Here is a 15,534-nt window from a genome sequence, read left to right as displayed (position 1 = left end):
CACCAGCCTCAGGGGCCAACTCAGCTAGATCTTGGCTGGAAGGCTGTGTCTCAACAGGGATCCTGAGAAAGGACACCAAAACCAGTTATTGATTTGTCTTGAAAACATGGATTTCCACTGATTATATTTGCCTTAAACTTGAAAACTTTATTGAGGCCCAGGTAGTGAAACTGTGGCCTTCAGGAGCAGTGGGGTGTGGGTAGATGAGAGGAAGAGTCAGGGGCTTTAAGGGCGGTTAATGGATGGATGGAATGACCTGGGTAGGGATTTGAAGAGGGAAGTGAAATCCCTTCCTTGCTTCCAGAGAGCTGAGGGGTTAATGTCTCCTCTCCAGGATTTGTCCTGAAATCTGGAGTCACAGGATGAGGTATAAGGATGGACAAACAAGTCCTGAGGCCCTGGCAGGACCCAACACTTCTCTGGATGCCTCAGGTCTCTTCTCCACCTCCCATCAGCCTCTGTGGACAGACAAAGGGTGAAAAGCACAGCCACCAGCCTGCTCCATCGGCCGCAAGAGCCAGCTGTGTCTGTCCCCTCGTGTAGAGTCCTGTGATCCCCCATCTTCTGTCACTACACCATGTTCCCATGCCCAGATCCCATCCTGAACTTTTCTAGTGGAGGAGAGTAGAATCACCTCTGGATCCCAGACTTTCATTTTCTGAAATCTTTATTGAGCACCCGCTGTGTTCTGGGCAGGAGTGCCCTTAATTCCGCAGTGCCTACTGAGGGCCCCGACTCTTTGCCTCCAGGATTCTGACAATGTTCTGAGAATGGACTAAACAGAGAGCAGGCATTTGCACATCGTGAAAGGTTTTTATGGGCTGAGTACAAATGGGAGTTAGGTAATACTTGCCAGGTGTCTTAGTTTTCTTCCTTTGCTTTAAAACCATGAATATGGTGCTTTCAGGGGAACCTCATGCTGTAGAACTATCTCTCTGTTCTTCGCGATACAGAGAGGGAGGTGGGATGTTGCAGGGCTATTCAGTCTCCAACCTTAGTGAGAGCTTGGTATGAGACGTGAGACTGCTGGGGACACAGAGATGACTGCGAGGATCCTCTAGGATCTCTGCATTCTTCAAACCTCTGGTGTCAGCTGACTCAAGGTCAATGCATGTCTCCCACTCAAAGGCCAAGCAAGAACTTCATGCTTAATCTGAAGTCTCCGGATTTGCACAATATTCTTTACACACACACATAGCCAGGCACACCAAACAAACTGAAATGAAATAAAGAATCGTTGATTTACATAATACCTTGGCCTTACAAGTGTATGTTCACAAGGTTTGGATTCACCCCAAAGAGTGCTCTCCAGAGTGTCAGAGAATTGTAGGGTTATAAACCCATGGCCCTCCATTCTAGGCTCTACCTGGGGCAGAGCTGCATCCAGATGGGTCCAGTGGCCCCAAATGTGGACTGTGACTCAAGGGGGCCAACCCTGAAGGTGGAACAACAACAAAGAAATCCAATGCAAACCAGCCCACATCTTCACCCCAGACTCTCCAAAAAGTCCCATCCCTCCTCCTTCTAGGCTCCATCGTTGGGGAGGGAGCCAGGTCCAGTGTGATGAACCCGTCAGGGGTGGGACCCATGCAATGAGACAGCCCCAAGGACACTGCCCTCACTCCTTCCTTTTGCTGCCCTGGACCTTTATGAGGAGCGCGGGCTCAATGACTTTCCACCAGTAACTCCCATCCCCTCCAGTGCCAGACCTTCACACCTAAAGGCAGGGGTGCATCTCAAAATGTTTGGATCCACACTTCAGGCAGTGGGGCTGCATACCTATAAAATTGGAAGCCAGCTTGCACAACTGACCCTCACTCCATACCCTTTCCAGAGCCCCTTTTCATTTACCATGCAATCCCCTCTTTAGAGACCCATACAAGTAACAGAAGGAGCATGTTTTTTTTCTTTGGACAGAAGTCTCTGCTAAGACTCGGTGGAGCCACCAGGAGGCGCGTGTCTCTGTTCCAGCTCTCAGGTTGCAAAAGCAGTGCTGCCCTGGAGACTGGCCAAGCTGCCGTGCCCTTGCACTTCCTGTTAAGATCTACTGCAAAGACTCACTGCCATGAGACTCAGTCTCTGGGACGCTTCTGAAGGATTGCTCGTTCTAGCCCCTGTAGCTCCCAGGTGAGTGAGTGTCATCCAGATTCCGTTTCTCTCTTACTGCTCTCTCCCGAACTTCCTGTGATTGTTCCCAACTGGATGGACTCTGAAGCTCCTGGCAATCCCCAAGCAGTTATATAGCTTTTAGGATTCACCCGAGTGAAGCACCGATCAGGTGGGCTGGGAGATTTCTCTGCCTCTAGCCCTTGAGACTTTGTGGTTGAAGGAATGTGGTCACTAAGGAACGAAATCTCCAGTTGCTTCCAAGAAACACCAAATTTTCCCCTTAGCAGGATTTGCATGCCCCTTGGCTCCCTGAGGGCTCCTTCCTCCCTCCTTGCTCTCCTCCTTCTCTATCTTGGGAAAGTTTTGTAGCGGGTGCTGGCCGTCACCCCGGGAAGCAGGGACAGGCTGGTTTCTGCAGGGCCAGCAGGTGCCATCCTGCTGCCGCCTCCCAACATGAGGGACAAACACTCTCAGATCCACACAGTAGCTCTCTGCAGACAAGAGTTACAGCTGAAGGCTGGGTCTGCCCCTGTCTGTCTCTTCTGCTTGCTGCCATATGTCCAGGCATTTCTTTAAGGAAACCTCTCCCCTCTCCCAGTGCCTCTACTCTTGCCTGCTTACCAGTCAGAACTGTGAAACTGTGGACAGTGAGGGAGGCCCCAGAGCTTGAAAGTGGCATCTTCTGTCCTTGTCCACCCGCTGGTCTGCCCCCTTTTATGAAATGGTTTCCTCATCTCACCCTGAAGCCCCTCGGGGACAGCTGGTCTGGGCTCCAGGGTCTAGTCCTTTCTTTAGTCTCCCGAGGGGGCAGATGTCTCCACCTCCCTATCATCCCCCTCATACAAAGTGGACGGAGGCCTTTGTGGTTACTGGGGGTTACAGCCTCCCTGATGGTGAAGTTAAGGATCCAGACGTGGTCCCTGTTAAGCGGATCCTTTCTACCTTTAGAGTCTGGGTCTGGGTCTGGATTCTGCCCGTGTGGCTGGCAGGGGAGAGCCTCAGCATGGCCCAGAGGGCCAGGGATGGGGACAAGGCGTCTTCATGGAGTGAGGGGGTAGCTGTTAGGCCTTCTTCCCACAGGCCCTTCCTTTCCACCCTCCAAGGTGCCGGGAGAAATGTCACTGAGTGTGGCTGCCCCATTCCCTTATTGTCCTGTTTGCCTCTGAGGTAGTCAGACACCCTCCCATCTCCAGAGCACCTTTCTGCCCCTGAGAGTTTTGCATCAGCAGGGAACAGGATACCCCTTTCCCTCTCTTTCTAGCCCAAAACTTAGTTTTCTAAGCAGAGCTTAGTTTTCTTAGGAGTGAATTCTGTGCTGAGCCAAGTGAGAACCTCAGGGGCTCCGCCCGCTGCCAAGGTCACACGGTAGGTGGAGCTGAGCTGGATATTGAACTCAAGTTTGTCTTGATTCAAAGTGTGTCCTCTTTGTGAAACGCTCCAGTAGATCAGGGCAGAAAGGTTCCAGACTTCAGCAGGAAAAGGGGAAGAAGACAGGTCTGGACCATGAGACCGTGATCATAGGGGGCTCCAATTTAGGGCAGGTTGATGGGGAAAAGAAGAGAGGAGGGAAGGAGGGAGGAGTGGGAAAACCCAGATCAGGTGGCTGGGAAAACTATCCTCAGGTCAAGGGATTTCCTGAGCAATGCAATGTCATCTATTAGAAATGCTGTAAGTGTACCAAAGATCTACAAAATGGGGCACGAATCAATCATATGCACTAAACAAACAAACACTCACTAAACCAGATGAACAGAAAAGAATTGAGGACTCCATGTCATAGTGCCTGGAGGCTGGTATGCTAACTTACACCCTGTGTTCGTAGATCCTCCTGACTGAACACTGGCCACGTTCTCATTTCACCCTTGCCTACCGCCTGTCCCTGCAAAGCCATGTGGCTGTACCTGGCAGTCCTCGTGGGCCTGTACTACCTTCTGCGCTGGTACCGGGAGAGGCAGGTGGTGAGCCACCTCCGGGACAAGTATGTCTTCATCACGGGCTGTGACTCGGGCTTCGGGAACCTGCTGGCCAGGCATCTGGACCTCCGAGGCTTGAGGGTGCTGGCTGCATGTCTGACAGAAAAGGGGGCCGAGCAGCTGAGGGTCACGGCGTCAGACAGGCTGGAGACGGTTATCCTGGATGTCACCAGCACAGAGAGCATTGCTGCGGCCACCCAGTGGGTGAAGGAGCGCACGGGGGACAGAGGTATCACCCAGGTTTCTCAAGTCTGTTCCTTCTCTCCCGTCAAGAGAAGACCCCCTGCTACCTGGGGAAGATTCCCAACGCGTTTTCTAGGACTTGAGATCCTACTAGCTTTCTTCACCTCACCCAGCATACCAGCTGAGCCTCTTCTCAGTCCACTGCCCTAGCCTCTGACTTTGGAGCTCTGTAGTTTGGGAGAGGTTGTGTTGATGAGAACTGGTCCCTGCAGAATTCCTGTCTCTGTCTCTGAATTTCTAGATGCTGAGTGCCCCGGGGAGATCAGGGCCCACTTTCTGGAAGAGGGGTGGAGAAGGGGGCACTAGCCTGAAGCTTAAATGGGTGGCTGGGGGGCAGCGCTGGAACTGGGCTCCTGTTCTCAGCACATTAACATGTTCTTGTTGGTGAGTCATAATCGTCCAATCAGGGAGTTGATGTCACCCATTTTCAGGTGACAACACTGAGATTTCAGGAGGGTCAGAAAGGGAAGTCAGAAATCTAATGAGTGTTCGTGTCCTCTCTCTCTCTTTTACTACAATTGTGCCTGTCATGTTAAGGGGGAAGAAAAAAGACAGTGATCTCATTTATCTAAGAAATGTAAAACACCATCAATGTAGAAAATATGGAAAGCACAGGGATAGAGAAAACTCACCATAATTTCACAACCTAGAAATAATGCTGTTAACATTTTGACATATATTATATTTTGTCCATAGTTTGTATCCTTTTCTGTGCATTAATAGAAGATGAGCAATTATACAACATAATGAAATTTCTTCAAAAACATTAATTAAAAATTTTTTTAAGTCAATTACAGTTGACATTATATTAGTTTCAGGCGTACAGCACAGTGGTCAGACATTTATCTGACTTATAAAGTGATCCCCCAATAAATCTAGTATCCACCTTGTACCACACGTAATTATTACAATAATACTGACCTATTCTCTATGCTGTACTTTACTCTCAGTGACTATTTCATAACTGCCCTTTGTACTTTTTTTTTCTTTTAATAATTATTGTTGAAAGTATTACATAGGTCCTCCTCTGTCCCCCAGGAATCTCTCCAGCCTGCTCCTGGCCCCCCCTTTACCCTAACCCCAGATCCTCACCACCCCATTGTCTGTGTCCACGGGTTATGCATATATGCATACAAGTTCATTGGTTGATTTCTTCCCATCCACCCTCCCCTGCCTTTGTACTTCTTAATCCCTTCACCATTTTCACCCCATCTCTTACTCCCCTCCCACCTGGCAATTATCTATTTGTTTTTTGTATCTATGAGTTTGTTTCTGTCTTGCTTGTTCATTTAGATTCCACATATAAGTGAAATCATATGGTATTTGTTTTTCTCTGACTTATTTCACTTAGCTTATATAATACCCTCTAGTTCCATCCATGTTGTCAAAACTGGCAAGATTTCATTCTTTTTTTATGGCTGAGTAATATTTGTACTACTTCTTTATCCAGTTGTCTATTCAAGGCTACTTATGTTGCTTCCATAACTTGGCTACTGTAAATAATGCTGCAATGAACATAGGGGTGCATATATCTTCTCCAATTAGTGATATGGATTTTTCTTTTTTTTACGAAATACCCATTGGGGGATTGCTGGGTTACATGGTATTTCTATTTTTAATTTTTTGAGGAACCTCCATACTGTTTTTCATAGTCGGTACAGCAATTTGCAATTCCACCAACAGTGCACAATATTTCCTTTTTCTTCACATCCTTGCCAACATTTGTTGTTTATTGATTCTTAAAATATATTTTTATTGATTTCAGAGATGAAGAGAGAGAGAGATAGAAACATCAATCATCAGAGAAAATCATTGATAAGCTGCCTCCTGCACGAGCCCCAATGGGGATCAAGCCCACAACCTGCCCATGTGCCCTGACTGAGAATTGAACCATGACCTCCTGGTTCATAGGTCGACGATCAACCTCTGAGCCCCCCTTCTTTCCTCCTGCTGGGCTGTTTGTTGATTTTTTGATGATAGCTATTCTGACAGATGTGAGGTGATATTTCACTTTGGTTTTCATTTGTATTTTTCTGATAATTAGTGATGTTGATGATCTTTTCATATGTCTATTGGCCAGCTTTATGTCCTCTTTGGAGAAATATCTATCAGGTCCTCTGCCCATTTTTTAATCAGATTGTTTGTCTTTTTGGTGTTAAGATGAATTTCTTATATGTTTTGGATATTAACCCCTTACAGGATATATCATTGGCAAACATCTTCTCCCATTCTGTAGGTTGTTTTTTCCTTTCATTTATGCTGTGCAAAAATTTTTTAGTTTGATGTGGTCCCATTTGTTTATTTTTTTCTTTGTTTCCCTTCCCTGAGAAGACATATCCAAAAAATATTTCGAAGACCAGTGTCTAAGAGTTTACTGTCTATGTTTTTCTTCTAGGAGTTTTATGGTTTTGAGTCTGATATTTAAATCTTTAATTCATTTATTTTTGAATTGGGTGTAAGAAAGAAGTCTATTTTAATTTTTGAGCATGTGTTTGTTCAGATTTTCCAATATCATTTATTGAAGAGACCATCTTTATCCCATTGTATATTCTTGCTTCCTTTGTCATAGATTGCTTGGCCGATGGGTGTGCGTTTATTTCATTGCTCTCTATTCTATTCCATTGATCTATGTGTCTGTTTTTATGTCAGTACCATGCTTTTTAAAAAAATGAATTTATTGGGGTGACATTGGTTAATAAAATTATGTAAGTTTCAGATATACAATTCTACAGTACATCATCTGTATATTGTATTGTATGTTTACCACTCCAAGTCAAGTCTTCTTCCATCACCAATTAACCCCTCTTTACTCTCTTCTACCTCCTGCATTTCCCCTTCCTCCGGGCAATCACCATGCTGTTGTCTGTGTCCATGAGTCTTTCTTCTTTTTTTTCTTTGCTTAATCCCTTCACCTTCTCACCCAGCTCCCAACCCCCTCCACTCTGACACCTACTATGTTCTTTTGATTATTATAGTCCTGTGTTATTGTTTGTTATCAGATAGCGTGACACTTCCAAAATTGTTCTTCTTTCTCACGATTGCTTTGGCTAGTCAGGGCCTTTTGTGGTTCCATATAAGTTTTGGTACTATTTTTAGTTCTGTGAAAAATGCCAATGGTATTTTGATAGGGACTGCATTGAATCTATAGATTGATTTCAATAGTATGGACATGTTGAAAGATTGCATTGAATTTATAGGTTGATTTTGGTTGTACAGACATTTTAACAAGGGTAATTATTACTATACATTAGCATGGTATATGCTTCTATTTATTTGTATCTTCCTCAATTTCTTTCTTCAATAGCTTATAATTTCTGAGTACAGGTCTTTTACTTCTTTGATTAAATTGATTTCTATGTTTTTGGTTTGTTTTTTAAAGATGAAATTTTAAATGAGATTGTTTTCTTAATTTCCCTTTCTGATGGTTCATTATTGGTATATAAAAATGCAACCAAACCCTGGCCTTGTGGTTCAGTTGAGTGGTGCATCGTCCCATGAACAAGAAGATTTCAGGTTCAATCCCTAGTCCAGGGCAGGTATGGAAACCAATCAATGTTCTCTCTCACATTTCTCCCTCTCCCTCTCCCTCTCCCTCTCCCTCTCCCTCTCCCTCTCCCTCTCCCTCTCCCTCTCCCTCTCCCTCTCCCTCTCCCTCTCCCTCTCCCTCTCCCTCTCCCTCTCCCTCTCCCTCTCCCTCTCCTTAAAATCAATAAGCAGCCCCGGCTGGTTTCGCTCAGTGGATAGAGCATTGGCCTTGAGACTGAAGGGTCCCAGGTTTGATTCTGGTCAAGGGCACATGAACGGGTTGCAGGCTCGATCCCCAGTAAGGGGCGTGCAGGAGGCAGTCCAGCAATGATTCTCTCTCATCACTGATGTTTCTATCTCTCTCTCTCTCCCTCTCCCTTCCTCTCGGAAACCAATAAAAATATATTTAAAATAAAATACAATCATTAAGCATATACTCGGGTGAGGATTTTGAAAACATGCAACCAATTTCTGAATATAAGTTTTTTATCATGCTACTTTTATTGAATTCATTTATCAGTTCTAATAGTTTCTTTGTGGACTCTTTAAAGTTCTGTCTATGTAATATCATGTCATATGCATCCTTTCTAATTGGATGCCTTTTACTTCTTTTCTTGTCTGATTGCTGTGGCTAGGACTTCCAAAACTGTGTTGAACAGAAGTGGTGAAAGTGGACACCCTTGTTTTGTTCCTGATCTTAACACATTGCGGACCAGTAGTTTTATTGCTAGCTTTACCCAGTGGCCAGATAAATTTCTATTGAACTAGTACAAAACAGTTTTACATAAATGTTGAAGGCACGCTTTACAATTAAATACCCATTGCATTTTGAAGTTATTTATTACATGTTCTTGCAAGCTAATATCTTTTTAAAGTATGATAGTTTGTAAAACACTGTGTAATATGAAAAGGAACTAAACAAACCTGGCAAATGTAACGCGTTTCTCTTCTCTTACCATTACTTTTGTATACTTTGCAAACTTTGGTAGGATATTTCTTTTTATCTGAAGATGGAATTTGCACAGGGATGTGCTGCTTCATGTTGCCTGATCATCTTTGTGGATGATCTTTCTGAGCAGCTCTCCTACTTCTAACACCTGATGGATCAGGATTGCTAAATTCTGGATCTGCTCATTTTTCTACTTTGGATGAGATCCACTCTGTTGCTATAGTTAAAAGAAAGTCTTTGTATCTTACTTGGCTTTCTGGATTGAGCGCTTGATAAATCCTGAATGACTTGAATAGTCCACAATTAACCAGGGAAAGCACTACTTTCTTCACCCATTTTATTGTTTTTCTATGGATACTATATGTTGAAAGATATTGGTCAGCAAGATCAACACCTTGCATATAGTTATTATACTGCACAATGGAAACTGGCTTCTTTATTTCCTCTCCAGTATGCCGATTTGTCTTTTCTGTTTTACAAGAGGAAGCATCATGGATAGTTGAAATAATTTGAACTTCTCTTTTATCCTTCCAAATCAATAATAAAATGTCACCTTTTCTTGAGAAAGCTAATTCACCTCTTTTAAGCATAGATGCTTCATCTTTCAAACATTCTGGCAAGCCTCTATTTGTTCAAATTGTTTCTCAAACTCTTGTTTTATGTAGTAATAAAGTTTCTACAATTGAAATGCTATTGTAAGAGTTATCTTGATGTATGTGATGTCCCAATTCCAGATACGGCCGAAGTAGTGACAGAATAGAGTCATTCAATTTTTTTCCTTCACCTGTGTAAATTTCCACATTGCAAATATGCCCAGTCTTGCTCTCACATAGCATTCTTACAGGTAAACCATGTTTAATAATTGTAGCTGGGTTGTAAGTTCGAAATAGAAGATGTCCCCTCCAGGGATCATGCCTTCGTGTAATGATAATTCTTGCTTAGGTTTATATATTGTTTGAAACTTACGAATAAAGTGGTTGAGTACAGGTTGAATTTTAAATAGCCTGGCTGAAGATTCAGTCATGTTTGCATTGTCATTGAAATGCCAATAAGTCCAGATTTGTTGAAAACTGTTTCGACTCATCGTCTGAGGAAACATTGGAACAGCTAGAACTGGATTTGTAGTCCAATATTCTTTCCAAGTATTCTTTCGAGTATGCCCTATTAGCACTGTAAGTCCTAAAATTTTTTTCATATCTGTTGGAGTACAGGAGACCACTTTATTGCTTTCAAAATTTTGTGCTTTCCTAAATTTTGGTTATAATATATTTTTGATTGATATCAAAATGGTTCAAACAGATCGTCATCAAAAATGAAGTTGGTGACTTCAATGATGTTCTTAGAAGCAGACAGCATAACTGTAACCCCAGAATTACCTTCAATATTTTCCAAATTAGGTTGAAAGTCCTCTTTTGACCAATCATTATCTCGGCAACCAAGACGCAAATTACACTCAAAATCATGTGTGGAATTGTTCAAATTTTCAGGTTCAGAATCACTTGAAATTTCTATTTTTCACCTTTTTGAAGGAATACCCATATCACTGCCACTGTCAAAGCTTTCACCACTTTCACTTGGACTATCTGATAAATTGTCAGCAAATATATCCAGAATTTTATCATGTTCTTCATCACTATCCATGGTTACTGAGCACTTTAAAAATATCAATCCTATCTAATAAAAGAGTAATATACAGATTGATCATCACTGCAACACACAATATAGCTGCCCCCATGTGGTCAAAAATCTTGCCCCCATGTGGACACAAGATGGCCACTGCAAGATGGCCAGCAGGAGAGGGCAGTTGGGAGACACCCGGCCTGCAAGGGAGGGCAGTTGTGAGGGACCAGGCTTGCAAGGGAGGGCAGTTGGAGGTGATCAACCCTGCAGGAGAGGGCAGTTAGGGGTGACCAGGCTGGCAGAGGAGGGAAGTTGGGGGCAAACAGGCTGGCAGGGGAGCAGTTAAGCATCAACCAGGCTGGCAGCGGAGTGGTTAGGGGGTGATCAGGCTGGCAGGCAGAAGCGGTTAGGGGCAATCAGGAAGGCAGGCAGGCAAGCAGTTGGGAGCCAGCAGTCCGGGATTGTGAGAGGGATGTCCGACTGCCCGTTTAGGCCCGATCCCACCAGGATCGGGCCTAAACGGGCAGTCGGACATCCCTCCAGGAATCCCAGATTGAAGAGGGTACAGGCTGGGCTGAGGGACAACCCCCCACCGTGCACGAATTTCATGCACCGGGCTTCTAGTTTGATATAAAAAGTTATTTTTATTACTAACGACAACAGACTAATTACTTTTAATTCCTTTCGTAATTTTTAACTTCAGCGAATGCATTTTCCATTACAGTCTTTCTCTAAATGACAACAATGAAAATCTGAGAATTCTTGTGATTGGCCATGAGCCTTAGAACAAAAAAAATGAGAATTCTCCTGATCCGTCCGCAATGTGTTATGGAAAACTGTCCCTTATTTTTTGGTCATTTATACAAAGTGGTTTTGTTCCTCTCTTCCTCTTTATTCTTCATTCTCTCTCAGTCTGTGTCTCTCTCTTTCCCTCATGGGGACAGCCTTGATGTGTGAAAACTCAAACATGGCTCTCTGTGATCCACACTGTGGATTCACTAGATTTCCTCAGCATCAGTCCCGTCTCATCAAATCTCCTCTGCCAGGCAGGGGTCTGGGCCCTAGGAATAAACCAGGAGGAAGGCTGACTCTGTCACCACAGCTTACAGGGTCTGCACTGCCCCAAACCCTGCAGACAGCATGTAGTTATCTGTTATGTGTTCTACCTGCTCCCCATGTCGCCTCCTCCTACTGTCCTCACTGAGTTGGAAGGTGAATTGGAACCACAGCTGTGTCCTCACTGCACGGTCTCAGCACAGTCTTCCTCTCTCCCCTCTGTGTGCCCAGGACTCTGGGGCCTGGTGAATAATGCTGGCATCTCTGTGCCCACGGCACCCAATGAGTGGCTGACCAAACAAGACTTCGTAAAGATACTCAACGTGAACCTGTTGGGCGTGATCGAGGTGACCCTGAGTCTGCTGCCCCTGGTGAGGAAGGCAAAGGGCCGAGTGGTCAATGTCTCCAGCGTCTTCGGTCGTGTAGCCTTCATTGGTGGGGGCTACTGCATCTCTAAGTTCGGTGTAGAGGCCTTCTCGGATTCCCTCAGGTATTGGGCTGGGACAGAGGCCCTCCCTTGGGTCTTCTGCTTCTGTGCTTCTGGGGAGTCTTTTCCAAGGGGTTGATTTCACACAGCCTCAGAGGCTCTTCCTTCCAGATCCTTCTCTCTTGCTTTTTGCCAGACATTCATTGGGAAACACTTTTTTATCTTCTGGAGGTCTGGATGGGCCTCAGGGCAATGGAGTTGATTCAACCTGTCCCTGCCCACAGTCAGAAAGCATCTGAGGCAGAATTGGAACTTATCTTGCTCCACTGCACAGCCCATGCGTGTACATAACTACTATGGGAATTGGGTTCCAGGGGCCCTGTTGGCAGTGAAGCTCCAGGGAAACACTTTATTCAGGGAGCTTCCTCATCACATCAGAAGTAGAGACTGCACTGGCTACAGGGCTGAGGATGGCTGTGATGAAGGCGGGCGGGGGGGGGGGGGGGGGCGGTGAGACCGCAGGCAGAGACAGCTCCTTAAAGGACAGGGGTTGACCTTGGTGGGAAAGAAGAGGGAGGGGTTTGAGGAGCATGGGAAATATAAAACAGGCACAGCCAATTTTTTATTGCATGTGACAGAAATATAAGGGGATAGAATTTAAGTGGTGCCTTTCGGCAGAATTGGTAGGATTTAGAGTTCTAAGCAAATGTATGTAAATACTTGCAAAAATACTCAAACTCTGTAGACAGGCAATACTATCATAAATTTTCTCCTCCTGTCTGCTGCACTTCACAACTCCCCACACTTTTGAGCTTAATCTACTGTAATCTTATGTTGGTGTTTTATTGGGTTGGGTTTTTCCAGGTGTTGTTTTCTTTTATGAGACCTCTGAAGTCTTTGCCTCTCTGTCGGTTTGCCTTGCAGGAGGGAGCTCTCCCACTTTGGGGTGAAAGTGGCTATCATTGAGCCCGGTTTCTTCAAGACTTTTGTGACCAGTACTCCGGTGATTTCTAGGAACTTCCAAGAGGCCTGGGATAAGGCCAGCCCAGAGGTCAAGGAAGCCTATGGGGAGAGGTTTCTGGCATACCGTGAGTGAGCCTTGTGGTTCATGAGGATACAAGCAGACCATTGTCCTGTAGTCTAGACTCATAGTTAGTCCCACCTTAGTCTCAGGTCCAACCTCTGTGCTCTGTCTCACCCACAAACAGGGGACCTTTAATTCTATCTCCATGGTCCCATGTTGTCAACTGGTAACCCAAAAAAAGGATCCAGGCTTGTTAGACGTGGCACCACCATCTTATGTGAACTTCTCATGTTGTTGAGGATGAAACTAAAGCCAGAGAGAAAAGACACCCGTGACCTCCTGGTGAACAAGTATAAGAGCAGCTGGCTTTCAGGCGCTTAGATTCTGGTGTCTGTGGAGACCTTCAGTTGTGTGTTGCACACATTCCTAGGAATAAAGCCAGAGGTAGATTAGAGCGAAACAGTTGTACCTGGGGGAGGAGGGAGGCACCCACTAAGGAGTTTAGGTGGATTCAATGTAGGGGACCAGGAAGTCTAGAAACTCATTCTGTAAGTTGATCTTAATGGTTGGAGTTGGGAATACATCTGCATCCTTTCTCATTCTGGACAGGCCTGAAAGCAATCGGGTCGTTGGATAAAATGTGCACACAGGATCTGTCCTTGGTGACGAACTGCATGGAACATGCTCTGACCTCCTGCCATCCCCGCACCCGATACGCACCTGGCTGGGATGCCAAGCTCATCTACCTTCCCATGAGCTACATGCCCACCTTCCTGGTGGATGCCGTGGTCAACTGGAGTAACCCAAGACCTACTAAGGCCATGTGACCCAAGATTGTGGTGCATAGTAGGGGGAATTGGGTACTGTGTGAGGGAGGGGATACATCTGTAGAGAGAACTATGGTGCATTTTTGTTCACATTCTCAAATACTGTTATTAAAGTAAAATTAAATAATTGATTCAAAGAATATACATTTCTTTAAAGCCAGGGAAGGTTTCTGTGCAGGACAGGGACTAATGTTGCAGAACCTTGTTCTTTCCAATATTCCTAAGGTCAACCTCTGCCAGCCTCTTCACCATCCACAATTCACTGAAAATCCTGTGTTAGCCTCATAATTAGCTAGTTATTAATATAAGAAAGGAAGCAAACGGGAATCAAATAATAAGCTTAGTGATCAAACATTAAGCTGAATAAACTGGGAAGCTGAAGCAGATATCAGGACAGCATTCCAATGAGTTTGCAGGGAAGCTATAGCATAAACAGACTCATTCACACACTCCAGGGGACTGCCATGGAGGAGACTTAATCCCCAAACTGACAGGAAAATCACCCTGAGGTGCTGCCCTGCCCGCCCACACTGGATTCCCAGAGGAAGGAGGAGGGGAAATTCCTCTGCTGAGCAGTAGAAACCAGATGATGTAACAGAACATTTGGACATGCACAATAAAAGTTGTTCGCACAGGAGGGAGGTGTTTCCTTTTGGGCATGCTCAGTGAGAGCCAGGGTGATGCCAGAGGGGCAGAACCTAGCCTGGGAAAAACTGGGAAGGTGATCAGATTGGATAGAGGGCATAGAGCCCCAGTGGGTCCAGGAAAGGGCTTGATTGGGAGGAGCGCCTCCCCTCCTACCCCACACACACACAAGCCAGGAAGAATCAGAAAGTTGGTTGGATGGACTGAATGACACCTTGTTCTTTACTATGAACCAAGAAAATATGGAGAATTAACAGCCCTGTGACTGTTGCTTCTAGACCAGTGGTTCTCAACCTTCCTAATGCTGTGACCCTTTAATACAGTTCCTCATGTTGTGGTGACCTCAACCATAAAATTATTTTCGTTGCTACTTCATAACTATTATTTCCTACTGTTATGAATCGTAATGTAAATATCTGATATGCAGGATGTCTTAGGCGACCTCTGTGAAAGGGTCGTTTGACTCCCAAAGGGGTTGCGACCCACAGGTTGAGAACCACTGTTCTAGACCCTGCCCGCCCTCTATGTCCCTGAGGGTGTACTAGTCTTAATGCTCTTAACCTCAAATAAAATCTTGCCATCACATTTATGTAATTACTAGAGGCCCAATGCACGACATTCATGCAAGGGGCCTGGCCCTCTCAGCCCCGGCTTTGTCCAGAAGGATTTCTGGAAGGATGTCCGGTCTAATTAGCATATTACACTTTTATTATTATAGATTTTTTCCATCACATTTAACCTTCTCCACATGTGTGCCTTTTGAAATTCTTTTCTCTCAACAGCACAAATGAACCTGTTTTCACCAGTAACACCTGCACCTGCCAATGAGGTCTATGGGTCTGTTTTACAATCCTTGCAATGTCTGCCCCCTGTCTCTTCCAGAGAAGTTTTCTGCAAGCTGAGTTGGCTTGGGACTTGGGAGGATGGGGCAAGGATGGCCTTTGGAGGGTGAGAGGAGACAGTGAACCTTCCTGGAGCCAAGGGTGCAGTCTGCACTAGGTGTGGCAGGAGGCCTCCTCACCTGTTCCCAGAGTCTGCCCTGAGCATTCACTCCAGGGTGAACTTTGGAATTTTCTGGCATAGAAAGTGAACTTGACTTTTTGAGCAGATAATGCCTTGGGATTGAGGCAGGGTGT

The 15,534-nt window shown here is 45.1% G+C and overlaps 1 protein-coding gene across 1 annotated transcript; it reads left to right on the top strand.

Moving 5' to 3' along the window:
- The first annotated feature begins 2,040 nt into the window (after window positions 1-2,040).
- On the top strand, window positions 2,041-15,215 carry LOC307102194 (retinol dehydrogenase 16-like). Its single transcript, XM_079775692.1, has 5 exons — window positions 2,041-2,127; window positions 3,932-4,311; window positions 11,707-11,965; window positions 12,827-12,990; window positions 13,536-15,215. Exons 2-5 carry the CDS (start codon window positions 3,999-4,001, stop codon window positions 13,751-13,753), a joined length of 954 nt encoding a protein of 317 aa, XP_079631818.1. The 5' UTR covers window positions 2,041-2,127; window positions 3,932-3,998; the 3' UTR covers window positions 13,754-15,215.
- Window positions 15,216-15,534: the final 319 nt, after the last annotated feature.

Source organism: Cnephaeus nilssonii (genome assembly GCF_951640355.1).
Source record: "Cnephaeus nilssonii genome assembly, chromosome: 6".
NCBI classification, from domain to species: domain Eukaryota; kingdom Metazoa; phylum Chordata; class Mammalia; order Chiroptera; family Vespertilionidae; genus Cnephaeus; species Cnephaeus nilssonii.
Note: the sequence above shows the minus strand (reverse complement) of the source record. Positions and strands in the feature narration are given on the sequence as shown.

Coding starts and splice junctions, on each gene's coding strand:
- LOC307102194 (XM_079775692.1), top strand. CDS start 3,999: ATGTGGCTGTACCTGGCAGTCCTCGTGGGCCTGTACTACCTTCTGCGC. Junction 4,312..11,706: donor GGAGCGCACGGGGGACAGAG/GTATCACCCAGG, acceptor CTGTGTGCCCAG/GACTCTGGGGCCTGGTGAAT. Junction 12,991..13,535: donor GGAGAGGTTTCTGGCATACC/GTGAGTGAGCCT, acceptor CATTCTGGACAG/GCCTGAAAGCAATCGGGTCG.